Source organism: Oryzias latipes, chromosome 1 (assembly GCF_053564925.1).
Source record: "Oryzias latipes strain Hd-rR chromosome 1, Olatipes_Hd-rR_3.1".
NCBI lineage: Eukaryota > Metazoa > Chordata > Actinopteri > Beloniformes > Adrianichthyidae > Oryzias > Oryzias latipes.
Window position 1 is genome coordinate 35,046,428 of NC_136237.1, and position 27,263 is coordinate 35,073,690.

A 27,263-nucleotide genomic window follows, 5' to 3' on the forward strand; every position below is an offset into this window, starting at 1 on the left:
GTGTATATATATATATATATATATATATATATATATATATATATATATATATATATATATATATATATATATATATATATAAATAAATGGGGGGGTGATGAATGAACTACAGAATTTGAAATTGTAATTCAAAATAAGTAGTTAGATTGATTGTACATTTCCAAAAAGATTTAACTGTATGTGTAATTGTTTGTTTATAGAAGACTCCATAGGCCTACATATGTATGTATAAATTTACTTAAAAATAAAGTCTATAAAAATATTTGACGTATGAAAAATTGGAACTTTATATTTAGATGCTTAATTAAGTTCAAACATGAGATTTATAAAAATGTATACACACTTCAACTTAATGTCAAATATGCACTTTCACATCGTTCATTGTGTTTTTTCCGTTTTATTATTGAAAATGTTTTTGATGAAATAGTTTTGTTTTCTGTCTTGACAGAAGACCTTTTTGATCTACTTATTCTCAAGTATATTAGTTACATGTTCTATGACTTTATGCAGGCATTCTATTCAAATCTCTTTTTTTTGTTGGAATATGTTTTATTATAAAAACTTAAAACCATCACTTTAATCTTTATGTGTTAAGATTTAAAACCAACGTGTAGCAAATTGTATTTTTTTTTTTTTGGTAGGAGGCTTCTGTCAGAGTTTAAGGAAGTTTTTTTGTACATATATACCCACAGCTATAGATATCTATGGATATCAGCATTTAGAGAGTAAAGATGTAGAGAAGTTCTTCACCTTTGCTCAATGGTCTAAAAGGAACAAGATAAGAAACAAAATGTAAACTTTATTACACCTTTTGTTTCTATAGAGGAAGCGGAGTAGATAAAAGGTGAAGCAATGAGGTTTCTGGAAGTCATGACACGTGCCTAAGTATTTTTAAATTCTTTTCTTGAAATCATGGGACAATATTTTAAAAGGTATGCCCAAAAAAATCAGCAGGAGGATTGACTTGCCTGTACTATTTTTGTAAATATTAATATATTCTATTAACTGTTTTAATAGGAGAAAAGTAGAAGTATAAAAAAGGTTTACATTGAGCGGCAGAGAAAACTTGTCCTTCTAGTTTGGATGCATGTCAGACAGATGACTTGCAAATGCTCAGATCTTCTTTTTCTATGCTCTTGTGATCTTATTGAACTACAGTCAGGACCATAAATATTTGGACAGAGACACATGTTTTCTAATTTAGTTTCTGTACATTACCACAGTGAATTTTAAATAAAACAACTCAGATGCCAATGAAGTGCAGACTTTCAGCTTTTATTCCATGGGTTGAACAAAAAGATGGCATAAAATGTGAAAAACTAAAGCATTTTTTAAACACCTTCATTTCATGGGCTCGTAAGTCATTGGACAAATGAAATAACTGAAAACCAAATGGTTGAAACCCTTTGTTGGCAATGACAGCCTGTAGTCTTGAACTCATGGACATCACCAGATGCTGGGTTTTCTCCTTCTGAATGCTCTGCCAGGCCTTTACTGCAGCGGCTTTCAGTTGCTGTTTGTTTGTGGGCCTTTCTGTCTGAAGTTTAGTCTTCAACAAGTGAAATGCTGCTCAATTGGGTTAAGATCAGGTGACTGACTTGGCCAGTCAAGAATATTCCACTTCTTTGCTTTAATAAACTCCTGAGTTGCTTCGGCTGTTTGTTTTGGGTCGTTGACCATCTGTAATATGAAACGCCGCCCAATCAGTTTGGCTGCATTCACCTGGATCTGCGCAGACAGTATGTCTCTGAATACCTCAGAATTCATTGGGCTGCTTCTGTCCTGTGTCACGTCATCAATAAACACTAGTGTCCCAGTGCCACTAGCAGCCATGCACGCCCAGACCATCACACTGCCTCCACAGTGTTTTACTGATGATGTAGTGTGCTTTCGATCATGAGTTATCTCCACGCCTTCTCCATACTTTTCTCTTGCCATCATTCTGGTAGAGGTTGATTTTGGTTTCATCTGTCCAAAGAATGTTTTTCCAGAACTGTGCTGGCTTTTTCAAATTCTTTTTAGCAAAGTCCAATCTAGCCTTCCTATTCTTGAGGCTTATGAGTGGCTTGCATCTTGCAGTTACCCTCTGTATCTACTTTCATGCAGTCTTCTTTTTATGGTAGACTTGGATATTGAAGATTGACCTCCTAGAGAGTGTTGTTCACTTGGTTGGCTGTTGTGAACCAGTTCCTCTTCACCATGGAAATAATTCTGTGATCATCCACCACTGTTGTCTTCCGTGGACGTCCAGGTCTTTTTGTGTTGCTGAGTTCACCAGTGCTTTCTTTCTTTCTTTCTCAGGATGTACCACACTGTTGATTTTGCCACTACTAATACTGTAGCAATTTCTCGCATGTTTTTTTTCTTTTGTTTTCTCAGCTTAATGATGGCTCCTTTCACCTGCATTGAGAGCTCCTTTGACCGCATGTTGTCTGTTCACAGCAAAATTTTCAAAATGCAAGCATGAGTCCTCTAATCAACTCCAGGCCTTTTATCTGCTTCACTCATAATGACATAACAAGGGCATTGCCCACACCTGCCCATGCAATTGCATGGAAGTCAATTGTCCAATTACTTACGAGCCCATGAAATGAAGGGACTGTTTAAAAATGCTTTAGTTTTTCACATTTTTATGCAATCCTTTTGTTCAACCCATGGAATAAAAGCTGAAAGTCTGCACTTCAATGGCATCTGAGTTGTTTTTTTTTAAATTCACTGTGTTAATGTACAGAAACTAAATTATAAAGAATGTGTCTCTGTCCAAATATTTATCCCCCTGACCGTAAATGTTTGGCTCCACTCCATGTTAGCCTGGAAATGCTATTCACTTTGGATTTTGGTTAATTTTGAAAGATCCTATTTACTGATCCAAGATCGATCCAGCACATCTTTAGCCAAAAAAGAATCAACCAGTGGAACATTGAGATAATTACTTTGGTACTGAACAGTTCAGGTGAAGTTTTCCACATTCTTTGTATTTTTTTCCAAGATAATCAAGTATAAATTCAATATGTGTATAAAGAAACAAGTAGACAAGAATTAATGGCAAATCCATTCACATCTAGTGTTTTTCCGCATCAAAATAATACAAACACAACATTAGAACATTCTACCACCCTGTATGGTCACATGACTTTGTAAAATTCAGTGTTTCCACACATTTAGACTGAAATGATGGGTTTATCATTTTTGGCTGCCATCACATGTGCGTTGTCCCCTGTGATGCACTCGGTTGTGTTACATCATGTAAATGTACTGTATATCAATCTGGTTCGATAACATTAATAGAAATCGATTCATCTGTTACACCCCTAGAAGAAATGCTTTAACACATCGTGTTAGCTTAGCATAGATGTGACTAGCAAGTGATGAATGTGTACATTTGGAGCTTCCTTTTGTAAATTTAATATTGTCAATTTCATGCAAGGATTCAGCATGCTTTGCATGAAATTTATAAAATAGGTATGAACACAAAGATGCATGTGTTTGCTCATATTTAAAAAAAATGCATATTACTACATTACGTGAACGCATTGAAATGATTTCCATGGAAATTACCAATGAGAGGCTAGCAGTTGGCATAAAATCCATCATGGTCTGCTTTATACTGCAAACTTCCTAGAATGAGCACCAAGTTGCAGATGACAAGAATGGCTAGAGCAGATATTCCAATTCAGCATGGAGATGCTAGCATGCTAGTTTAGCTTCTCTTACTGTGTTTCATTGAATAAAATACTATTTTAGTTGATCTGCAAGTATTTTGTTGATTAAATGGACTATATTAATAAGATTTCCATTAGCATTTAGACATTTGCTTGCACATTCAGTCATCCATTCCTATTCCCTCAGCTACGTTAGCATTTGCATTTAGATGCTAATGACATGCAGGACTCTCTCTTTGCAAGTCACTTTTTAGCAGCATGTCCTCAACCAAACACCCACTGACATGTATGTGAACCCAATTTCAAGTGGAAGGGGTGTGGCCTTCTCAAAAGCTTACTCCTGATTGGCGAGAGTGGTTGCCATAGAAACGTCGGCCAGATCCCCATTCAAACCACAAAAAACAGAAACTCTATGCATCATTTTTATTAACACTTCACATTTGAACATTTTATTTATTAACAGGCAAAGTTTTCTAAGGTGTTGGACATGATGAGATGCTTAAGGACACAATTATTTCAAAATGAACAGATTAAATCTTAACGTCTAGTGGAAAATTCTACTTTTTTAAGTTGAGGTGAGCCCATCATAAAAAAAACTACAAAAAATTAACTTTAGCATTGAAAGGTTCATGTTTGTTGATAAATACTGATCCTCATCGTCTGAGGTGGAATGATTTTGGTCTTTATTACACTAGATCACTGCTTTCTGAACAGCTTTAGTTTCAAAATATGTTGAAAACTGCATATGTGCATACCTTTACACGCTTCTATCAGTTTTACACATGTCCACTGTCAGAGTCTTTAAGAGGTTGTAATGGAAAGTGCGAATTCTCTCAGAGTGCGTACAAACTGGTCGATGCTGCTTTGTTGCAGTACTCCGCCTGGCAGGAAGGGGGTGCAGTAGAGCGCTGCCGCTCAGCAGCTCTTAGGTTCTGTGAACAATTCTGTCAATGCTTTCCTGGATGTCAGAGAGTTTTTTCAGAACCTCGTTGACTTTGGCTTCATTAAATTCCACACACACAAACTCTGAGTCCTGAAAGAAAAGAAAAAAAACTCAATGTACTTAAAAACGATCATATTATTCAGAAGGTGCTTTTAGTGGCACTTTACTAACTTCTTAGGCGGCCCAAAGTGCTTTACAGTCACTGTCCCATTCACACACACATGAACACACTGATGGCGGCTCCGCTACCACAAACTGGCGCTAACGTAAAACCACCAGGGGCACCATGGGCTTCAGTGCCTTGCCCAAGAACCCTTTGACACATGGGCAGGAGGCAGAGGGGAACCAAGTCTGGGATCTTCCAATCCAGCCCAACACCAGCTGGATAGGCTCCAGCAACCAAGGGATGGCATATGAGAACTAGAGCTGGGTAAATAAATAAATTTACATAAATTTAAATTTATAAATAAATTTAATAATTTAATAATAAATCATGCACCATAGATTTACAGAATAGATTCAAAATCACCAGAGCCTGGATTGAGTAGATTCTTTAGATTCACTAGTTTTGACTCAATTAAATTCCTAATTAATCTGATATAGTTCACATACTTTGGCGATATAACTTGTGGTACATGAACAAATAGCAAAACAACCAAAAAAATAATTTCCATTTCACTGCAGCAGATTAATTTAAATAAAAGTTAACCCATTGTCTACACAGGAGGCCAACATTTAACATAAACGAGCTCCATGCAATTGGTCAACAACGTGAAGGCGTCCATCTGATTGGTCAAATGCATAAATGGATTTATTTGATTTGTTAAATACTTCAAGCAACCATAAGATTGTTTAACTGTTTATAGCAATTTTCACCGTCTTTTGCGATATGCGTATTTGCACAGCTTGATGTTGCGATAACGATAAATTAGCGATTTATTGTGCAGGCCCACTTTTATATCAATGTTTCATTCAGTGATGAGACACAAAGCTACTTTAGCGTTCAGGAAAAGTTGTACGTCTGGGTTTTGTTCGACTGGCAGTAAAGTGACTGTAGTCCAGCTCCTCCTGTGTTGGTCTAAATCCAGATTTTGTGTCTGTCCATCATAATCCCGTCCTTCTAAAAATAATTGCACATTTATTCTTCTTTAACCTGCAATTTAGACTGTATGGCATATCACCAAAAGGTTAAGCCTCTCAGGAACCCCTCACCCAGGGACTCTAACCCACAACCTGCCTCCTCCATCAAAGCAGGACCTCCTTGGTTTTGTAAACAGAAAAATCCAACAAAAAACAACAAAGTGGGCAAAAGTCAATGATTGTGATTTAAAACAAAATAAATGAATCCCTCTTCTTTCCAGCTGCTACCCCTTCCTCTCAATAGAACATAATCTAACAGCACATCTGGCTCTTGGGAGCATTTTTCTGATCATAGAAGAATCATCACAAACATGAAAACAAGCGCCAGACTAATCAAGTTTAAAAAATAACAAATGAAATGCATCACCAGGATCCGCCTGACCGAGCAGCTCCAGCGGGGAAAATTCTGCCCCCACAATCTGGATTACTGCAGCAGTAAATACTCAGCGGCAATCCTAACATAGTCTGATAGTCTGAAAGGACAGACCAGATGACAAAAGCCGGTCTGACGGCCCTGGAAGGTAATCCGATCTAATTTTATCATCACATTAAAAAAAAAAAAAAAAAAAAAAAAATCGGTATTAAAGGAGAAAAGGAGGCAGGATTATTGACTAATCTTGACTCGATCTGGATTTGACTTTATTGAAACCATAATTGAATTAACGTTTGAAGCAAATAAATCATCCATTCATCTGTTTGCAGGGCGGCCGTGGTGCAGCGGTAGGGCGGTTGACCCATGATCGTAAGATTGGGCCTTGCACGCCCATGAGTCGAAGTGTCCTTGGGCAAGACACTGAACCCCACCTTGCCTCTGGTGGTAGGCAGGCGCCTGTGTTCGGCAGCGGAGCCGCCACCAGTGCGTGAATGTGTGAGTGAATGTGTGTGTGACTGGGTGAATGGGTCTGTGACTGTAAAGCGCTTTGTCCTTGTAGGAAGAAAGGCGCTATACAAGTATACGCCATTTACCATTTACCAGGGTCGCAGGAGTCTACCCAGCTACTGTCTAGCAAGGCCGAGTAACACACTGAACAGGTCGCCAGTCCGTCACAGACCCACACCAATGACACACACACACTCTCTCTCTCTCACACAAACACACACACATGCACGCACGCACACACACACACTTACTTTCCACAAGATTTGAACCAGGATGAGCGGCGAGAGTGCTAACCACTACACCACCATGCAGCCCAAGACGGTACCGACATAAACTGCAAAGGGACAAAAGCGTGAAAAGTTTCTGCATGTCCTCCAAACCTCTTTTGATCATGATCATAAAAAGGGACGACTGCATGGTGGTGTAGTGGTTAGCTCTCTCACCTCGCAGTGAGGATACCCTGGTTTGAAACCCTGTGTTTTTTTCCTCCGGACCCTCTGGTTTCCTCCCACAGCTCAAAAACATGCTCCATAGGTTGACTGATGTCTCTAGTTGTGTGATCCTGCACAGACTGGTGACCTGTCCAGGGTCTACCCCCCCCCATCGCCCTACAGCAGCTGGGATAGGCTCCAACAACGCCATGACCCCAAAAGGCATTGAGTGGGTTCTGAAAAAGGACATGCTCTCCCGCTAGCTTACAGCCCCTGGCTACAAATTGGATTTTTTTGTTAAAATGCATTTTTGGTGTACTTTGTGACTCGCCTGTCCGGTTCTGCTGAGTTCCAGCTCCATCAGGGCGACTGGGCCGCTGTGCTCCGTGTCTCTTTGACGCCCGGCGGCCTGCAGGTCCACCCTCCAGGAGAGGCCCCTGAGGCAGGGCTCCCAGCGGCTTTGAGCCAGCAGCCGCTCCCTCACGCGGACGCGTTGGCTCTTCCAGAAGCGCGAGAGGGCGGCGGCCTGCTCTGCGCTCACCCCGCCACCTCCCTGCTTTTTAGACTGCGCTGTGAGGAAGGCCTCCAGCTGGGCGTGGTCCATGTCTGCTGTGGAGATGGACTGAGAAGAAAAGGAAGAGCAGAACATCCGAGTGAGGTCAAAAAAGTATCTGGCAGTCACAGATTCTGCAGGTTTTCCCACTTAAAAAGTAGAGAATAGCCTAAAATTGTCATTGTAGACTCAACTATGAGAGGCAGAATGTAAAAATAGAATCCAGAAAATCCTCTTGTTTGTGAGTCTCATCACATGACCTTCTCCCAATTCTAATTCTAGGAAGAATGCCGAGCTTCATCCCAACAACACCAAACCTCGTGTGAAACATGGAGGTGGAAACATCATAGTATGGGGCTGTTTTTCTGCAAATAGAACAATTGATCTTTATTGAAGAAAAGGATGAATGGAGCCATCTATGGAGGGATTTTGGCCAAAAACCTTCTGTTAGTGAGAGCACAGAGGATAAAAAAAAATAGCTGCATCTTCAAGGAGGACGTTGATCCCAAACACATCGCCATGGCAGCAAAGAAGTAGCTACTGGAATGACCTAGCTAGTCTCTGGACTTCAGTCCGACAGAGAGTCTGTGGAGAGGGTAGAATATGATGTTGCCCAGCAACAGCCCCAAAACATTAAGAAGATCTGCATCAACAATGGACCAAAACAGGAGCTCCAGTGAAAACCTGGTGACCTTTGACCTCTGTCATCGACAACCAGGGTTACATTACAGAGTTTTGAGGGGAACTTTAGTTATTGACCTAATAATTATTTTCTGCATCAATATACAAATAAATTATTTAAAAAAAAACATGAAAGGATGTGATTTCTGCAATTCTAAGTTTCGATTCTGTCTTTCACAGCTCAAGTGTTTCTAGGATGAACATTTCAGACCAAACTCAGCTTTTTATGTGGAATAACCTGTAGAATCTGTGACTTGCTTAACTGTAAACATTGCGCATATCACTGCAGAAACACAGAACTGATTCAATTCACAACTTCAGTTTGAAAAATGTTAAAATTTAACACCATCATCAATTTAAAGTTAAAATTTCACTCTGAAACTAGATTTGATTGGTTGTGAAAAACTGTTTTCAGTTAACTATTAATTTGAGTAAAAAGTGAATCATTCATTCATATTTTTTTGCAATAAAAATTGAAAACGAGCTTTTTTTTTTAAAGCATTGATGGATTTGAATAACTACGTCCGCATTTTTAAAGAAAATATCAATTTGATTTGAATCTGAATCTTTTGTTTAAAACTCTTTTCACTGCATTTAGATTATTCATGTGTCAACTGTAAATGAACATTTAGACACAAAGTTAACTCAAATATTATATATTATCTATATATTATTTATATTATTATATTATATAATTATATATATATTTAAATTGTTGTTATTTTAACTGTTTATTGTATTTTATATCCTGTATATATGTGGTAAAGCGACTTTGGGTGCTCAGAAAGGTGCCTGATAGGCCTGCACAATAAATCGCAAATGTATCATTATCGCAATATCAAGCTGTGCAATATGCAAAAGTCTGTGAAAATTGCAATAAATTGTTACCTTAAATGTTCTAAAACAATCTTATGGCAGCTAGAAGTTTTTAACGAGTCAAATAAATCCATTTATGCATTTGACCAATCAGATGGACGCCTTCACGTAGTGGACCAATTGGATGGAGCTCTTTTATTTATTTGTTTAGTTTGGAGGTTTCTTATGTTAGATGTTCGCCTCCTATGTAGATCAGGGTCATTTGGAGTGTAATTGAAGTTATGTGGACTCTTAGTAAGGGTTAATGGCCGAAGAAGTGTGCATTATCACTTTTTAACGCACACCGTGGAAGCCTGAACCGTCCGACGCAAAGCTCATACAGGGCTCGACATAGCCATTTGTCCGCTGGCCCGGTCCTGTTTTTCGAGCAGTGCGGACCACAAGACTTTACTTTTCACTTGTCCGCTCGGGCCACTAAAATATCTAACGGTTTATATATTCTTCACCTTTTTCAATAAAGTAAATTTTGCGAAAACGTGTAGATTTACCTCGTCTTCATAATTTAGTTTTTCTGCTAGTCCTGTGTTCAGACTTCAAGGGTTTCTATGGGAAACCTTTGATCACTTCTCCTTCTCTCCCGCCTGCGCGCGCTCGGCTTTCACTGCCGAGCACCACGCGGCACGCGCTCACTACTTTTTTTTTTCAAACTTTATTGAATGTAACAATTCAATACAAAACAATGTTAAACAGCAACAACGAAGGCACAAGCCAGTGGGTTATTATTACATTTGATTATAAATCTGACACCGTCACTGAAGAGAGACTGAAGCATGTCAGAGATGTGGAAGACATGGCAGGAATAGATAGGAATATGTTGGATGGAGTAATGGGTGGAATTGGTAGTATGGACAGCAAGATATTAAATGAATGCATTGAAGATGAAACTGTATCCACTAAGCTTTAAGCTGAATGTCAAAGAATCAAAGGCAACTCCAAATACCTGAATCTCAGACTCAAATGCAGTAGAATGTTAAACTACTTAATTTTGTTTTTCTGTACAACACTGTAAGCAGTAAGTATTTCTAGTTAGCTGAATGATCTCAGTTAGACCTGCACAATATGAGGAAAACTCGCGATATGCGATATCAGAGATTAAAATTGCGATAACAATATAATTTGCGGTATATAAACAAACAGCAAAATAACCAAATAACCATTCCCAGTTTAAAAATTATACTCCAAATGACCCTCGTTGACATAGGTTACAAACATCTAACATAACAGGGCTCCATCTGATTGGTCAACAATGTGAAGGCGTCCATCCGATTGGTCAAATGCATTAAGGGATTTATTTGATTCGTTAAATGGTTCAAGCTGCCATTAGATTGTTTTAACACATTTAAGGTTTATGATTTATTGTGATATTTGCCGTTAGAAGCACCATGAAAACTTCTGAACTAGTGTTACCTACTACACTGCAGTGCTCTCTTCAAAACATCTGAAACAGACTAGAGCAGATTTAAGTTTGATATGGTCTATTTTCAGTCATTGAAAAGTGTAGAAATAAGTGATGTCACCAGAATGCACCAAATTGCACCATATTAAAAGTTTCCGGGGGGGCATGCCCCCGGACCCCCCTAAAGTTGCAAGCACCTGCGGAGCGGCGGGTCCCGCTATGCGCGGTGTCGGGCCAGTAACTTTCAGGCAGGGCCAGTAAGTTTCAAAAACTACTGGCCCTGTGGGCCAGTGCAAATTTCTGGGCTATGTCAACCCCTGTCATACCATGGTCACTTACAAAAGTAATAAATATTAACCAGTTTTTTGCTCTTAATTCTTGTTTTTTTTCCCGATTTGTATCGCTTTTCTCACAAACAGCGTACGAATAGTCCGCGTTGCGCCGCACCACCGCTGCAGTCAAGATTTGGCAATATAAAGCAATATATTTAAGCTGATCTTTCCGATGAGTTGAATAAAGCATCAGTTCAGAGAGAAAGTTCACCTCTTACCGCTTGTTTTTGTCCAGATGATGAAGCAAAAGGTTGTTTTAAAGAAGCCGGCGCAGTGATAAAGAACATTTAAGCTAGGTGACCGGAACTTCTTTTTTCACGGTTATCCTGTTGTATGTCACTTTTTGACGCACACCCAGCAACCAATCAGAATCGAGTATATACCCGGACCATGATATAATTTGAATTAAACTGTTGCAGTGAAATGGAAATGTTGTTGGTTGATTTGCTATTTGATCATTTACCGCAAGTTAGATCATCATCGCAATATTGATTATTAACATCACGAAATTTCCTCATATCGTGCAGCCCTAGCGCCTTATAAATAAAATGTATTATTATTATTATTATTATCAAAGTGCCTATTTCTGATAGATTACTGAAACTACACTGATTAATTTGAATGATTAAATCACTATTCTAAAGACAAACAAAAGAGAAATGCTTTGCTGCTGTACTCTGATCAGGATGTAATGTGTATTTACAGCCGCTAGGTGGTGCTGTTGCACCAAGACTGAACTAAAAATAACCACCAAGTTCATCCTCAGCAGACTGGCTCTTTCTGGCGGTTTCCTTCCAAAATACCAACATAAATTTATCTCAGCAATGGCTAAAGAACAAACGAGCTTAGAATGTCAAAAAAAAAGAACAAATGAAGGGAAAAATTCCCAAATTTGTTGTCTGAATAACACTGAATGCTCAAAGAAAATAAACTATGATATGAAACCAAAGAGAAATGTACCTACTAAAGGAAAACTAACATGTTCGCAAAAAACAAGGAAAATATTTCTTTTTGCTTTCTTCATGACTCATTTTGAAAAGTAGAGTAGTTTACTGTAGTTTTTGTAGTTTACAGCAAACATGTTACCTAAAATCTAAAATGTATTTGCATGAAAAAACAACCATCTGTTCTGTTTTTTGTGTTTGAACAAACATGTATTTTTTCTTTTATAAAACAAATAATCCAAAAAATATGTTAATATTTATTTTGAAAAAAGATAATTACAAGTACATCTACAAAAATAATAGATATAAAATAGTTTTATCTCAATCCATTCAAGAAGTAAAATGTATTTTTTTCTTCAACCTTTAAATGTATAAAAATTGTATTGTCTTTGTAATTTGTTATTTCCAATTCTATTTATTTAATGACTATTTTAAATAATGACACATTTCATTAATGGCGTATATATTTATTTCAGAATGTCCGGTGATGCCTCCATATCTTTCAGGCTTGGGGTGAGATGCGAAAAAACCTAACAGAACTTATTTCACCAACTTAAACTCCAAAAAGGAATTCAGCATCGAATATCTTATATAAACATATGTACTTTAGATTAATAAAGTTTGATGACAACGGGGATTTTTTTTCTTGTATTTTTTGAAGGAGAAAAACATTAAGGGTGAAGAAGAGGAGCAAACTGAGCAAGAAAGATTTTTTTTTTAGTATTAAATATTAGACTTTTAGCAGTTCAGAAGAGGTTTGCACTAAAGAAAATTGCTTATGATGAATAACTTACCATGGCAACTATTTAAAATCCTTACTCTTAAAAAAATCATAAGGCTTAACTTTGCAAAAAGTAGTCCACTTAAGGGTACTACAAATATACTTAGAGCTACAGTATACGTACTAGAAGTTTACTTTTCATTTACTATTTCATAAACGTATGTTTCAATTCAGTTCGTACACTGTACATGTACATGGTTTATATAGTATAATTTGCTATCATATTGAATTAATATTAAGTGTAGTACTTAAAGATAAGGGTTGATTGCATGTGTTATCCTCTCTTTTGGAAACGTATTACGATTTTGTAGTTATCGTTTTTTCATTCATGAGCTTTAGAAGTTTCTTCGTGTGGCGTTTATGATTCACAGTTCTTTTTCTCCAACAATTTTAGCAAATTTAACCACTTAATGTGGCAACTTCTGCATTTATTTAGTTGCTTAATTTGCATTAATTCGTTTGCCTAATATGTAACTTGTTTCAGGTCATTTATGTCGCTTTTCATGTAAATCGAGTTTCTTCACGGACCTGCTGCGGCGGTCAGAATTCACAGCTTCCTTTACAGAAGAAATTTTTCCTTTTCGTTTTGTTTTGTTTGCGTAAGAAATATAATTTCTGTCTAAGCCAGACGAGGCGTTTAATTTAGGGAAAAAAATTGTCTGTTTCTTCTTCCATTTCAAGTGTTTTCTTACCTTTAGGAGGCCTCTCATCTTTTCGTGCAGAGCCTTGAACTCCTCCTGCGGCAGCTCCGGGAAAAGTTCGCTCTTCAGCAGCTCCTCTGTCATTTCGTCATTGTTAAAAAACATTTTTTGAGCGATTCCGTTCAACAGACCGCTCAAAGACTTCGGAACTTCGACGTCCGCCATGTTTGCCTACTGTTGGTGTCACGTGACGCTTGTACGTAAAATCACGTGACAGTTTCCAAGGCATTGTGGGAATGGTAATTTATAACAAAAAATTTTTACAGGTTTTATTTTTTTAATTCAAATCTTTATCTTATGTAGTTTTAAAAAAGAAAAAAAATTGTATTAATGTTTCTAAAAAATTATAAACAGGAAAATCATTAGTTTGACTATTAATATTTAATGTAGCAGCACATTTCAAAAGGAATGTTTTTGTAAATCTTTGTAATAGATAAAACAACTCATATAAGTTCACAAATATTCACATTTTTATTTGTTCCTCTTCTTTTATGGACAAAGCACTTCATTTTTGTTGTGAATTATCATTGGCAAACATTTAACATTGTTTATAGGGGTCTAACAATTAATTACCAACAATAATTAATTAATAATTAATTAATAAATCAATTTATATTCCCATGATCCAAGCAGAACAATCTGTTTAAGGCAAGTTGGTAATGGAATTAAATAGAATCAACCTTTACCATGATAAAATCATTTCAAATTTAGATAAACCGATTCTGATTACAGTAAAAACTGATCAGTCCATCATTCCAGTCCAATGTGTGGAAATACTATGAATTTAGCAAAGACATGTGACTAAACAGTGTGGTAGAATATTCCAACAATGTTCCCCTGGATTCTTTTGATGTGGAAAAACAACAAGGAATGAACTTTAGGAAACTAAAATGTGAATGGTTTTTTTGTTAATTCTTGTTTACTTGTTTGTTTGTTAAAATAACTTAATTCACACTTGATTATCATGCAAGAAATACAATGAATCCTGGAAAACTTCACCTGCACTGTTCAGTACTCTGAGTCACACTGGTTGGTTTTTTGGGATAAAGATGTCCTGGATTGATTTTAGAATTTTAGAATGGGATTGTTCAGAATCAACCAATTTCAACTGTGAATCGGCAACCACAAATTATATGAATCGAATTGTCGCTGAAATAAATAGTTACTTTTTTAAGTCTATTTTTTTCCTGACATTTTTCATTAAAATAATTAATGTTAGTTAGTTATGTGGAAAGAATCAATTTAAGATGACTTTAAGTCAAGGTACGGTAAAAATCAGTTCAAAAAGATGCTTAAAAAACATTTTAGCAAGGTTTCTACTGACAAATATTGAAAACAAATTAAAAACAATGTTTTCAAATTTCTTTTATGTGCTATTGACACGTTCGTCTATGCACAATATTATTTTGTACACATTTAATTTTTGTTGGTGGAAAGGCAATGCAAGATAATGCACAATAATAATCTTAAAATTTAGAATTTACAGATATTTGGTTGCAAACCTATGGAGAGAAATTCAAGGAACTGGATCAATAATTCTGTTAATGTTTTAGTGTGAGGATGTTTTCTGCAATGTAAATACTCTAACAAAGACTCTTCAAACAAGATCTGCACATTCTTTATTCAATCTTTTCCTACAGGCAGCCACTTTAAAAGGACAACCTTATCAGTTGTTAAACGAATGCCACACTTGTGCAACATCACACAGCTCTACCTGGATTTCTGTGAAGTCTACATTCTCACTACTGAGGTGCAGTCGTTACTCCCTGGGTGACACAGATGGTAACTATGCTCCAAACACACGTGCCGCTGAAACTTTCCGTCCGTTTTTAACGATGGAATTAATTTAGAAAAGTCTGTTGCTTGGGGTGAGGCGGAGCCAAAGCGGGCGAGACACACTGGCGTTTTTTGTTTTTACCAGTCCCAGGGCCATCTCCTGCAGCTATATAAGTGTCCACGTGAGGGCGCTGTAACAGAAGACAGAAACAGGTAAACTTGGGAGTTAATTTGCAGAAATGCCCCGTCACCGTAAACAAAACTATATATATTTTGTACTTTTTTGTGTTTTTTTTCCTTAACAGATTTATTTCATAGATATATATTTATGTTGGCAAACATCCTAAAATAAATGTATTTAGTAGAGTTACGACGGAGTTTTAGGGCCAGATTACAAACGGAAATTATTTTGTAATTACGACTTTAAAGTCGTAAATTTACGACAAAAAAGTCATAACTGTAAAATTACAAGAATAAAGTTGTATATTTATGACTTTTAAAGTCATAGGCTAAACTTGTGACTTTTTTTCTTGTAAATTTACAACTTTAAATCTCGTAAATTTACTTTTTTTTTTGGTAGCCCTAAAACTCAGTCGTAAAGTTAGAAGAGAGTGTCTGTTTTAAAATAATTATAACAAACAGTAAAAAGTCCATGTTTAGTTGACGTTTTACAAGTGTTGTTTTTTTGGGTGTGGATTAGTCTTTAGTAGTCTTAGTTTTATATTAGTTTATTTTAAGCTTAAAACTCTTAAAGTTTCACTTTGATTTTAAAATACCAACACTGGTGCAATTTCAATAAGGAAGTTCTACCTCACTAACACATCATCATCAATTAAGCCTTCTTTATGAACCAATAGAACGGTCTGACCTTTAACCACCATCACTGTCTAGGCTCTTGGGTTGGCACATCTATGGTTTAAGCTCATCCGGAGCCTAACCACCAAAGATTACAGACTTATTTTTCCGTAACACAATAAATCTTTACTCTCATTCCTAACATCTCTGCTTATTGAAATGAACACAATAATGAGAAGCAGCGTCAAGCATATCAGGAAAAGGTTTGGCTTAGAGCACCAAATTGGACTAAAGAAGAACACTTTGACTTCCTCTTTGAGGCCAATTAATAAATAAAAGTACCTGGAGTTGGGTCAGTTCAGCAAATAACCACTGGGTGGCCTGAAACACGAGCATGTCAGCTCTCATTAGGTCAGTTTGTTTCTGTTACTTGGTCTGTTCAGTTTCTTATGTTAAAGTTAAGTTGGTTGCCTGAGTTCATTATGCTTATGTTGAGCTTTTTTAAGGGCCCAGTTTGTTAATCGTTTTACATTTTTTGAGAAAAATTAAAAACTTTAATTTTTTGACAAACTTCTGTTGTCCTCTCTGGCCCCTCGATCTCTCACACATACATTTTAAATTTAGTCCGAATATTCTGGGTGCAAAGTTATAGCCCGCTGCCACGATGAGAAGCCACTCCGTTTTAGAGTAGCCGGCTGGGGATTTGGAAGCTGACTTTGGCGGGAATTTCAACTCAGGTCATTGCGGTGAAACATCCTCATCACTGTAAAACTACTATATCCTATTTTTGTTGTATTAAGTCAGGGGTGGGCAATTCCAGGCCTCGAGGGCCGGTGTGTCTGCATGATTTCCAGAAAGTCTTGCCCTACTCATGGCTGATTACCTGGTTCAGGTGTGTCCAGCCAATAATCTTGCCCTACTCATGGCTGATTACCTGGTTCAGGTGTGTCCAGCCAATTAGAACATGCCAGAGCAGGGTATGCTGGAAAACATGCAGGAATGTGGCCCTCAGTGCCCACCTCTGTCTTAAGTGAATTCAAACCAAAGAGGAAGTGAAGATCCACCCACGCAGACATTAAAACGCTCCTACCTTCTCACTGGTAGAACTTAATCTCTGTGTCTACACAGTCAAAGAACAGGTCTCCCAGCTCGTCTCCTGGTATCTCCCCGTTGAGCATGGCTGATATCTCACTCAGACACTGGGACTCCAGATCTCTCAGGATGTCGTAGACGGCTAGACCTTCATCCTGAGGAAGACGCAGGATTGAATATCCGGATAACTGGGTCATTTGAGTTTCAAACAGAAGATAAAACTCTTAGCTAAAACATAAATCTTTTCAAAACTAACTATTCAAAAGAAAAAAACGTAATATTCCCCCCCAAAAAATTGAGACATCATTGTATTTATCAGAAGACAAATTCTAAATGCATTCTTAGAAGTTGTAAAGTTTACTTTATTAGTTCAACACAACTGAAAGTAAACTTTTCAACTTCTAAGATGCTTTCTCCAAACAAATTACAGATAAAATGCAGATTTACCCTAAAGAAAACAAGGATTTCCTACGTCACTGTGTTCTGGGAACTGAAGCCAGTCTTGTTAGTGACTAATCTGAGACCAAACTGGATGCTGGCTTGTGTGTGACCTGCACTTATCTTGTAATTACAATTATAATCTGGAGACAGGACATCAGCAAAAATGCCTAAATAGAAAACCTGTTTTGCAGCGCTTTGCTTGCTCAGTTGGAGCCTGAAATGTGCTCCTGCAGCAGGTTTATGTTTAGTCTGAGTGACGCAGGAAACATCTTCAACTCTGCTCTGGGATTTATGTGCAGGTACTGTTAAGCGCACCTAGCATGACAACCTGATCCAATGGGAATGAATGTGTGCGCACCGGCTTGCTCTCCATGTTGCTCAGCGCCACCTGGTGGGCCTTGTACAGGTCGTGTCTGCGGTCCACGCGGCTCCGGAAACGCGGCTGCTTCCTGACGGGGTCGTCCGGGCCGAACTGTGGGGAGACCACCCTCAGCACTCGGGTGGGACAATCCGAGAAGATAAAAGGCTTGAAAATGGACCTGCCAAAGGGGCGGGGTCGACCGGAGGGAGAGACAGGAAAGAGAGAATGATGGACTCACATCCCCATCATCTCAGACAGAACACAAGAGTTTCTGTGACTGATTTTTGGCCAAAACCTTTTAATTGTAGGGGCAAATTTTATTGGTTAGACTGATGACATATATGTTTGAACCTCTAAACTTGATTGGAAGGGATAGCTTGACTGGTGGAACTTTAGATACAACTACATTTCCCTGAATGCCTAGAGAGGCCAAGTGGCATAGGATTGGTCAAAGCAGTTGATGGGAAGTTCTGTGTGTTCAAGTGAGCTGTAAGTGTTTTTATTCACAAGTGTTTTTAAAAGTCGCATATGATCACATCTATTCTCCCGCCTCCTTTTCGCAAATACTGAGCTAGCATTCACATGTGAGAACACCATAACTAAATGTGTTTGTTCAAAGTGATAAAAATAAAATAAAATGACAAAATAAAAATGTATAAAAAGAACTGGTTAAATTCTCAGAAATTGGTGCGAATGCAACATTCAGAAGTCCTACATAATAAGGAAATTGCATGCTAATGTTAGCATTAGCTTGTCTGGTTCCACAAATTCATCAAAGTAAAACAACTTCAAAATCTCAAAATAACAGACTTAGCTTAGTGATAGCTTATCTAATATTGTTTATTTATCTTTTAGCACAGATACATTTATTAAAATAGCATGCTAACAATAGCAATAGCCTGCCTAGCTAAATCATATCACACTTCATTATACAATTTGATACTTTTTGTTTCATATAAGCCTAAAACTTCCACATTAACTGAAGTGATCGGCTTATAGACTGCAAAAAATGGGAATTTAAAAACCTTAGAATAGAGTTTTATTTGTTTTATTTCAAGTTGCTTGTAAAATAATTGAACGCTGTTTGAGTGAATACACGATACAGCATTCAATTTAGCAGCTAACCTTGATGGGTCGGGGGTGGCAGTGAAGAAGTGAATGCAAGGCAGGTTCATGTCTCTAGGTAGGACGGACACCATGCTGCCTGTGGTGCAAAACCCCCCAGAGTCCATGCAGATCCCACTGGGTTTATCCCTCAGAATGGACATCATCACCTCTGCTGTCATTGAGCCTGAGGAGGAGACACACACACTGCATGCACTGCTTTTCCACAGAAACCCCCGTAGTTCAAACAGGGTAACCTACCATTGTGCTGTTGGATCAGTGCAGTGCCTCCTTTGTAGCGCTGCTTGGCTAGCTCCATCCTGGTAGGAGGGTTCTCTGGGCTAAAAGTCTGAGAAAAGTTGAACTCTTCTTGGCCGTCCCACCAGCCCTGAGCCTGGGCCACGCTCCGCAGCTCTGGGTGCTCGGCTGAGATCTCTGTGCTAATCGTCAGCTGGTTGGAGATGTTCTTTACGCCCTCTGAGAACCATCAGACGAACACTTTTAAACTATCTTACTTCAAATAAAAAATAAAAAAAGATCCAATCTCCTGAATGAAGAAGTAATGTATTTGAATTGTTATATGTAGTTTGACATCCATCATGATGAGCGTCACAAATGAAAAAATTAGATTCCTCAGACTAGACCTGAACTTTGAAACAACAATGCCAGTGGAGAAACATTTTTATTTTATGCTCTTAAAAAAAACTATGGTACATACAACAACACAGATTTCTGCAAGAAATCATTTTAGATACAGAAATATTTTAACATTCTTTAAATAAAAGGCAAAAATATTTGAAGATCAGCAACAGATCAAGCAAAGTATTTACTAAAATTTCTAAATTACTGGTACCTAGTATGTGTAAAATTTATTAGAAAATCTAAATCTGAGAATCCTATATTTCTAATAATTTATTTATTTTTATTATTTTAAGTATCATCTTGTGTTATGGCTGTTTTACCCCGATTGTTTCTGTCGTGACTTCATTTACTTTTCTTTTTCAAAAGTTCTTGCCTTTTTCCAGGTCACAATTGGAAACAAGATTTTTTTTCTTAATCTGTCTTGCCTGAATAATTAAAGGTTAAATATTTAAAAAAATGAAATGCACAAAAGAGATGCACAAAAACTAAAAAGAATACAAATTTATCTGGGTTACGCTTATTAAATGTAAAACAGGTGAAAGTAATAGCACAAGTGCTGCGCTGGATGCTAAATTATCAAAGGAACGTTTAAAACACAACAAAAAAATTAAAGGTATGTTGAACATTTTTAACGACAAAAAATGTAATATAATGTAAATATAATCTAATATTCTAAAATAAAAACAATGTAAGGAATATTATACACTTCTCTAAATAAATACTGAATGCTAGTAAAAAATGTATCCAAAAGTTTCAGAAATTAATGCGATAAATTTTAAATGAACAGCTAAAAGAGCCTATTTTCACACTAACTGCTTTATTTACTGCAGAAAGTTCAAGAAAGTTTTAGAAGATGTTAATAATTCGGGAAAGTGCTAAAAAATTTAACTAAATAATGCAACTAACTCAATAAAAATGAACTAAATATAAACTGTTAGGGGATAAGTAAGCCTTATTTGTTTTATTTAATAATTCCTTTCAAATCAACTTTTATAAAACATATAATTCATAACATAAAAGAGGTTTACATTTTTGTCTTCATTTAAGAAGCACTATTCAGAAACCAAATATCCTTTTTTCTTTTGGCGTTTGCTATTCATCTCTAGATCACCTTTTCTATCAAGTGTGTTTGTGAAAAGTTCCAAAGCTTCTAAATTGTTTGAGTTTAGCGAGATTCTCAGATTTATTGCAGTTAAATTATTTTATCTATACCTGACACTTTCTGCGCCACCCAGAGCCTTCCAGCGGTTTCCAGCACCCACGCCTCATGGCGGTCCACCAGCAGGAAGGTGTTGTGGTAGCTGAAGGGCTCGGGATCCTCCCTGCATTGGCCCCCCTGGCCGTGCTGCTCCAGGAGGTCGGTGATCACCGTCAGCGCCGCCCGGGCGCTGTCACCACGCTCCAGCCCCAGCCTGCAAGTCAAAGCCTCTGCTGTTTTTTTCAACACTTGATCATTTGGTCTAGCAGAAACCGTGAAGACACGCTGAGCGTGTTGGGTGATGTCTGCAAGCTCGCTGCCATGTGCTTGAAAGGAAGTGCTGCATAGTTTTACAAACCCTTTGCAGCTCTTCATGCTGAGTGAGTTCTTCCTTTTGCAGGTAAGAACCGTTGCAGGCAACGCTTCACCAGCATTCACGACCCCTGTCATAACACGCTCGTAGCAATCTGCACACCCATCTGATCAAAGGCTTAGAGGATTTTCTTAACACCGTTACTTAGTTCACAATATCCTTGATTGGTTTTTGTGTCTTCTAGGTATGTGAGAAATATCAAAGGTTTCTGAAGCTCACCGAACCAGGTCCATGCCTAGCAGAGCCTCTCCGGGGGACACGGGCTCTTTGGTCCAGACTGCCTCATTACCAATACACACCCCTTGGTCATTGGCTCCCATCTCGGCACCCCACATCCAGGCAGGTTTGCTGAGGACGACAGCATGAGTCTGCTCTACTTGAGGGATTTGGATAAACGTGCACTGTAGAAAACAAAACCCAAAGAGAAGGAGAAACAAGCATGATTCTTACACCACCTGCATTCTTCAAAGAGCTGTCAACAATATAATCTCTACATAGAAATTACTGGTGTACAGAAAAACTTCAACAAAGAAGCAAACCAACAGGTTGACATCTGAAAAATGTCTTCACACCACAATGATCTCACAGCGCCGACATCAACAAATCATAACGATGAGACAGGTTTTGTGTTTACCTCAAGGATAGGCTTTCTTGTATGTCAGATTAAGACAAACAATGCTTTTGTTTGGTTTGGTGGAAAATCATTTCCTATTTCAATTTATACCAGAGGAACTAAATACCAGGGGAACTCGAGAGAGGTCCCAGTGTCGGGCTTCGTGTCCCACTCATGAAACCTTCCAGAAGGGTACCTCGCGTCTATCCAAGTTCATGTGCTGTCTCAAGTCTCTCTTCAGAAGAGCAAATCTTTTAGATAAGATCCAGTCAAAATATGAGCAAATGTCAAGTCACAAAGATCTGCTCCCAAGTTACATATCAAGTCCTTAGTCAATGTCCCAGTTAAACCTCAGGCTAAGGTCTACATAAAGTCCAAACTTCAAATGAAAATATCAAAGCAAGTTCATAGTCTTCAGGAACAAGTCATACTCAAGTCTGAAATCTTTAGACACAGGTCACACTCAAGCCTCTGACCACAGGTCCAAGTATAATCAGACATCTTGAATGGTTGTCCATTCTCTTGTCACTTGTCTGAATTGACTACATTCACAGTATATGAGAACTGGACAGTCAGTGGGACGTCACCCATAGAAAGTGGCTCTAACGAAATTAAGTCAATTTAGTCACCATTTTTTTCACGATATCACAACGTTCGAACCAGACAACATCAGTAAGCAGTGATTAGTCCGTGTCAGTCTGAGTCAATGTTTCTATAGCAACCACTCTCACCCATCAGGACTGAGTTTGTTGGAAGTCCAAACCCTTACCACTTGAAAGCGGGCTCGGGAGAATCTGCCTATCAAAAATTTCAAACGTGAGACGTGAGACCACATACTTTTATCGAAGCGTCTGATTGGCCAGTTTATAACTAGCACTACGGAAAGAATGTGAAAAAAATTAAGATTAGCAAGAACACACTAAAAAATAGTGTGAGAGCAAGACCCAACGAGTACTTAATTCGTAACGTGAGGGGGGAGGGATCACTTAGTCCAGTTCTCATGTACAGTCCATGGTTAATTCTAAAGTATCATCACAAGTCCTTGCAAATGTAAAGTGTTTATTCACAAATCCAAGCCAGCTGTTACTACAGAAAGACCAACATGCAATTTAGCATCATAAGGAGTTCAAGATCCCCATCTAACATTTCCAATGTCAAAGCCTCCCATGGTAAAAATGTGTCAATTTACACCAAATGTATGCGAAGTGTCGTGGATTTAATTTTTTGATTGGCAGGTGGGTGAACTCTCTTTAATCTGTCCTGCCCAATCAGCATTTTCAGTTTGGGGAGTACAGTCACTTTGGCTACGTTCACACCGCAGGCTGAAACGACCCAATTCCGATTTTTTTGCCCCTATGCGACCGGTATCTGATCTTTTCATGACAGTCTGAACGACACAGTTCCGATCTTTTCAAATGTGACCCAGGCCACTTGGGTATGTGGTCCTGAATCCGATACGTATCCGATCTTTTGAAATGGGACCTCCGTCCGAACGGCCAGGCCACATGTATTCGACCCATACATCATTTATACGCTACAAACGTCATAATTCTGCGTTGAAGTAGGCGGGAACGAGAACATAAACATCAACCATGGCGGACGATGCTGCTGAGACCAGTCAGTGGAAGGGAAGTGAGGTCACCGATTTGATTAATATTTAGGGTGACAGCTCTGTTCAGGCCAAACTCGAGGGCTCTTATCGCAATCAGGCAGTTTTTGAAAAAATTTTCAGCGAAATGGCCGAGCATGGTATTGAACCTTTCCAGCGATTACTTTTTTTTCCGCTTTCTGACCGTGGTCAGAAGAAGCGCGGGGGACCGAAGGCGGATCCTCCTTCGGGGTTCACTTCCTTGAACCCTCAGATTCTCCAGAGCGGGTTAATAAAGAGTCAATAGCAGTTCTGCTGGATGGAAGCCTTCTTTTATTATCGTTCTCCTTCCTCCATAACACAACATGAATGCGCTGCCCCCCTCATTCCCCACTGCGCTGCACGCGCTCTCTCCTCTCTCTTACACACACAGCACATTCACAGCACACGCCCCCAGCACATTCACATTCCCATTCTACAACAGTGGGTACAGACGATCCTGGCTCCAATGCCTTCTTAAAATGAGAAGATTGTAATTGTGCTGGCTGCTTTGTGAAAATAAATTTATTAATGCAAAAAGAGCTCCGCTGTTGACAACACTGTTGTTGACATCCATTGTTAACGTAAGCTACTTCCGCAAACAACGAGTGACGTCGTTCACCGTTGAGTACTCTTCTGCGTATGCGGGTCACTTCTGGGTCATTTCACGGTCACACAGGAGATCACAAAAGTTTGCATTTAATTGGAAATGTGAACGGCCTTGCAAAAAAATCAAATGTTTTCAAAAAGTCTAAATTGAGCATTAAGCCCTGCAGTGTGAGCATAGCCTTTGTGCCTCACTTTCCCCATTCAGACTACTATGGGTGAGGTCAGAGGTTATCCCTCTGGTGTATGCACCTCTGGATGAGTAAAACATTAGCTTCAAGAAGACACGTTTTATCCTCCACACCAGTGAAGTACTTTAGGGCAAAATGTACTTAGAAAAAATAAATGTGCAAGAGGACTCGGGTGTGAGACAGCCTATGAAAAGTGATCTGTCAAAACATGGAGGTTTCGTTGATGCAACCATCATGTCGGGGATCTGTTGCGTTTACTCAAGAGTTTCAACACTTCCTTCTCTTTACCCATTAACCGAAAAGGATATGTCAGCGTCAGTCCATCAAGTTAATGTTCAACCATATGGACTCCACTTCCTTGGCTTTTTCCAAAAGGTCAGATCCTGCTTTACCTCCAACATGGAGTCTGGAGGATTTGATGCCGCAGGATAGTAGGCGACCTCCTGCACCTCATCCCGGGGACGGTCAGAGTTTTTCCCAAAAATGACGTGGTCATCCCGAGAGCCAGGGGGCAAGGACACAAAACAGTCACAGGACATGGGGGGCTCTGCCATCCTGAAACACACAGAGCAGAACACAGGTCAGGATCCTCCACGGTGATGAAATGCAGCATAAGCAGCAACTTCACTGCCTCCTGTAAACAAGCAGATTTGGCAGCAATCATCATGAGTCAGTGCGTTTGGCATCCCGCAGAAATGTGCAAGCCTCCACTCTTCCACCATCATATGCGCACGCAGTTCCTTCCCTCGGAACCAACCAGCCAGTGCGCGCTCATCTCCTCACACAGGGATTAGAGGAAGAGCACTTTATTCACCGTAATCTCCACAAATCCCGCCGCCACGTTGCTCTATTAACGCCCTGTGCGCACATTTGCCGCTTTCAGAGCCGGAAATTATGTCGCAGAAAAGTGCAGGAGGAGCGGCGCGAGCGCCGTGTTTGTTGTGACCGAGCAGAGGCCGCGGCCACGCCGCGTCGCCTCCCAGCGCGGACCGGTCTGTTCCGGGGTGGTGGTTGGGAGGAGAGAGAGGGGGAGGGGGGAATCGGAGATTCGTGTCTTTTTTTTTTCTAGAGAGGGGAGGCAGCGGCTGGTGGAAAAGGTTCGGCAGAGGGTGGGTTCAGTTAAAAAAAAAAGTCAAAAGCGCGCGGCACAAAGTGTTTACCTGCTGGGGTTATTTCAGCGCTGAGAGCGGCGGCCAGCTGGGAGCAGGGCGGCTGGAGGGAGCGGGTCACGTGACGCCGAAATCCAAAGGTCTGTACTTAAAGGTCTCGTCTCGTCTGCCCGCAGGCTCAGATCCCCGCCTCAGAGTCCAGTCCACACCTCCGGTCCCCAGCGACGGATCCCCCACCCCCCACCCCCTCCACAGCTGTCACTCACGGGTTGTTGTGGAGCCTCCTATCATAACCGTACAAGTATAATTAAACCAAAACGGATTTCAGCTTCACTCGTAATTTCACGTCTGTGTGACGTCAAGCTCGAGCGCACCCGGTAATCACTAAAGTAAACAAGCGTTCAGAAGTTTACCAACGTCAGAGCTTTTACCAAAACAACCCAGGTAACACAGCAGCACAGGTGAGAACAGCAACATTCTAACCACAATATTCTGACACTTTATTGAAAATTTGGTTGAAATTTTCTAGTGTTGTTTCGATAATGTATTTCTTTTATAATTTATTCTTCATGGAAGCTAAGCAGGTCAGAAACAAAACAAAACAAAAAAAAACATATTATAGTAGCTTTCTTTACAAAATAGGGGTGTAACCATTAATTGATGAATCAATTTATGTTCATATGATCCAACCAGATAGATCTGTCTGAGGCTGAATTGAATTGGCCTATACCATTAAAAAATGGTTTCCGCAGGTGCGTGCCACGACGGCAGAAACCAGAGCGAAGACAAGTGGACAGGTTCATGTCCTTTTATTCATTTTGTACAGTCAAGCCAAAGCAGCGGCACTGCAACCAAAAGAAGATGACATAAACAACAATGTGACATCCACAAAAATGTTATAAGAAATCAGCCAAAACACCAAACACAATGTATAAGAATGTGAAAACAAACGTATACCATACACAGCAAAAATGCACAATGCACCCCAAAACCAGAAACGGCCAAGTGGTACACCAACACACACACCTGTTCCCCTTTTATGCCGCACACGCCCCTTAACCGAATCCCCATTGGTCACTCTAGCGTATGTACTCACAGTTGGAGGCTTGGTGTGAAATGTCCAAGCGGTGCTGATCTTCCTCCAGGCTTTTTCTTTCCCAGGATGTCATTAATTATGTCTTGCAGGCACAAACCACAATTAATAACTACTTCGTGATCAATTTTCAAACAGTTGCCACTTCCGCTACCCATACGTCGCTACCAAATCAGAGTGCCTCATTGCTCAAAGTTCAACTGGTTTAACTTTGAACGTGTGTTCAATGGCTACACGTTCTGAACGTAGAGCCAAAAAACTGATTGTTAAACTTGTGCAGCAACGCATGAATGCAAGAGTTTTGAACGCGGAAGTCCAATTATCTGCATTCATGTAGACTTTTCATTGAAAGTGGCGGCTTGATTGTGCATTGCACAGGCCGGAGTGAACATAGCTTCACTGTGTGCATCATACATGTAAGAACCAAGCTGGGAAGACCCATAACACCTTGCAATAGGTAACGCAGCCAGCACCACAGCATTGACTGCAAATAAGAACTGGACTTAGTGGGCCCTCCCTCCTTTCTTCCAAACAGGAAGTACCCGCTGGCTCCAAAAAGCCAGAGTCCCATTCAACTGAGAAATAAGCAGCTATTACTCAGTCATTATATGTGTCAGAATAACCGTTCTTGCTACCTTTTTTAATACGTTCTTGCCAATCCATATTTTTTATGTTATTATTTTTTAATTACAAGTTACTCAAAGAATGTTCAAAATGCTTAATTGAAAGATTCTCCCAAGCCCGCTGTCAAGTGTTAGGGGTGTGGACTTCCAACAAGCTCATTCCTGATTGGCGAGAGTTGTTGCAATCAAAATGTTGACTCAGACTGACTCTGACCAATCACTGCTTACTGACGTCGTCTGGCTCCAACAACGCAGCATCCGAAAAAATGGTGACAGAATTTGACTTCATTTGTTCGGAA

At 39.2% G+C, this 27,263-nt stretch overlaps 2 protein-coding genes across 4 annotated transcripts; both read right to left on the reverse strand.

Annotated features, from left to right (window-relative positions):
- Positions 1 to 4,070: 4,070 nt before the first annotated feature.
- commd1 (copper metabolism (Murr1) domain containing 1) lies at positions 4,071 to 13,536 on the reverse strand. Of its 2 annotated transcripts, none has more exons than XM_020713926.3 (3): positions 13,312 to 13,536; positions 7,376 to 7,678; positions 4,071 to 4,695 (listed from the first exon to the last, which is right to left on the reverse strand). In XM_020713926.3, exons 1-3 carry the CDS (start codon positions 13,483 to 13,485, stop codon positions 4,588 to 4,590), a joined length of 585 nt encoding a protein of 194 aa, XP_020569585.1. In that variant the 5' UTR covers positions 13,486 to 13,536; the 3' UTR covers positions 4,071 to 4,587. The 2 variants fall into 2 exon arrangements, with proteins under 2 accessions (XP_020569585.1, XP_004065718.1); XM_004065670.5 differs by having other exon boundaries at positions 7,388 to 7,678; positions 13,312 to 13,532.
- A 1,380-nt stretch (positions 13,537 to 14,916) lies between these two features.
- On the reverse strand, positions 14,917 to 25,602 carry scrn2 (secernin 2). Of its 2 annotated transcripts, none has more exons than XM_023955178.2 (9): positions 25,300 to 25,602; positions 24,532 to 24,694; positions 21,322 to 21,503; positions 20,744 to 20,943; positions 19,151 to 19,366; positions 18,911 to 19,076; positions 17,783 to 17,963; positions 16,982 to 17,138; positions 14,917 to 15,287 (listed from the first exon to the last, which is right to left on the reverse strand). In XM_023955178.2, the coding sequence occupies exons 2-8, from the start codon at positions 24,691 to 24,693 to the stop codon at positions 16,986 to 16,988; spliced, it is 1,260 nt and encodes a 419-aa protein (XP_023810946.1). In that variant the 5' UTR covers position 24,694; positions 25,300 to 25,602; the 3' UTR covers positions 14,917 to 15,287; positions 16,982 to 16,985. The 2 variants fall into 2 exon arrangements, with proteins under 2 accessions (XP_023810946.1, XP_020569521.2); XM_020713862.3 differs by lacking the exon at positions 25,300 to 25,602 and adding an exon at positions 24,954 to 25,162.
- Positions 25,603 to 27,263: the final 1,661 nt, after the last annotated feature.

Excerpts from the sequence above, each read along its gene's own strand:
- commd1 (XM_020713926.3), bottom strand. The coding sequence starts at position 13,485 with ATGGCGGACGTCGAAGTTCCGAAGTCTTTGAGCGGTCTGTTGAACGGA. Across the intron at positions 7,679-13,311 it reads AGATGAGAGGCCTCCTAAAG|TCCATCTCCACAGCAGACAT; the intron begins GTAAGAAAACAC and ends TTTTCTTCTCAG. Across the intron at positions 4,696-7,375 it reads CCGGACAGGCGAGTCACAAA|GACTCAGAGTTTGTGTGTGT; the intron begins GTACACCAAAAA and ends CTTTTCTTTCAG.
- scrn2 (XM_020713862.3), bottom strand. The coding sequence starts at position 25,009 with ATGTGCGCACAGGGCGTTAATAGAGCAACGTGGCGGCGGGATTTGTGG. Across the intron at positions 17,964-18,910 it reads GCCACCCCCGACCCATCAAG|GTCCATTTTCAAGCCTTTTA; the intron begins GTTAGCTGCTAA and ends CCCCTTTGGCAG. Across the intron at positions 17,139-17,782 it reads GCAACATGGAGAGCAAGCCG|GATGAAGGTCTAGCCGTCTA; the intron begins GTGCGCACACAT and ends CGTCTTCCTCAG.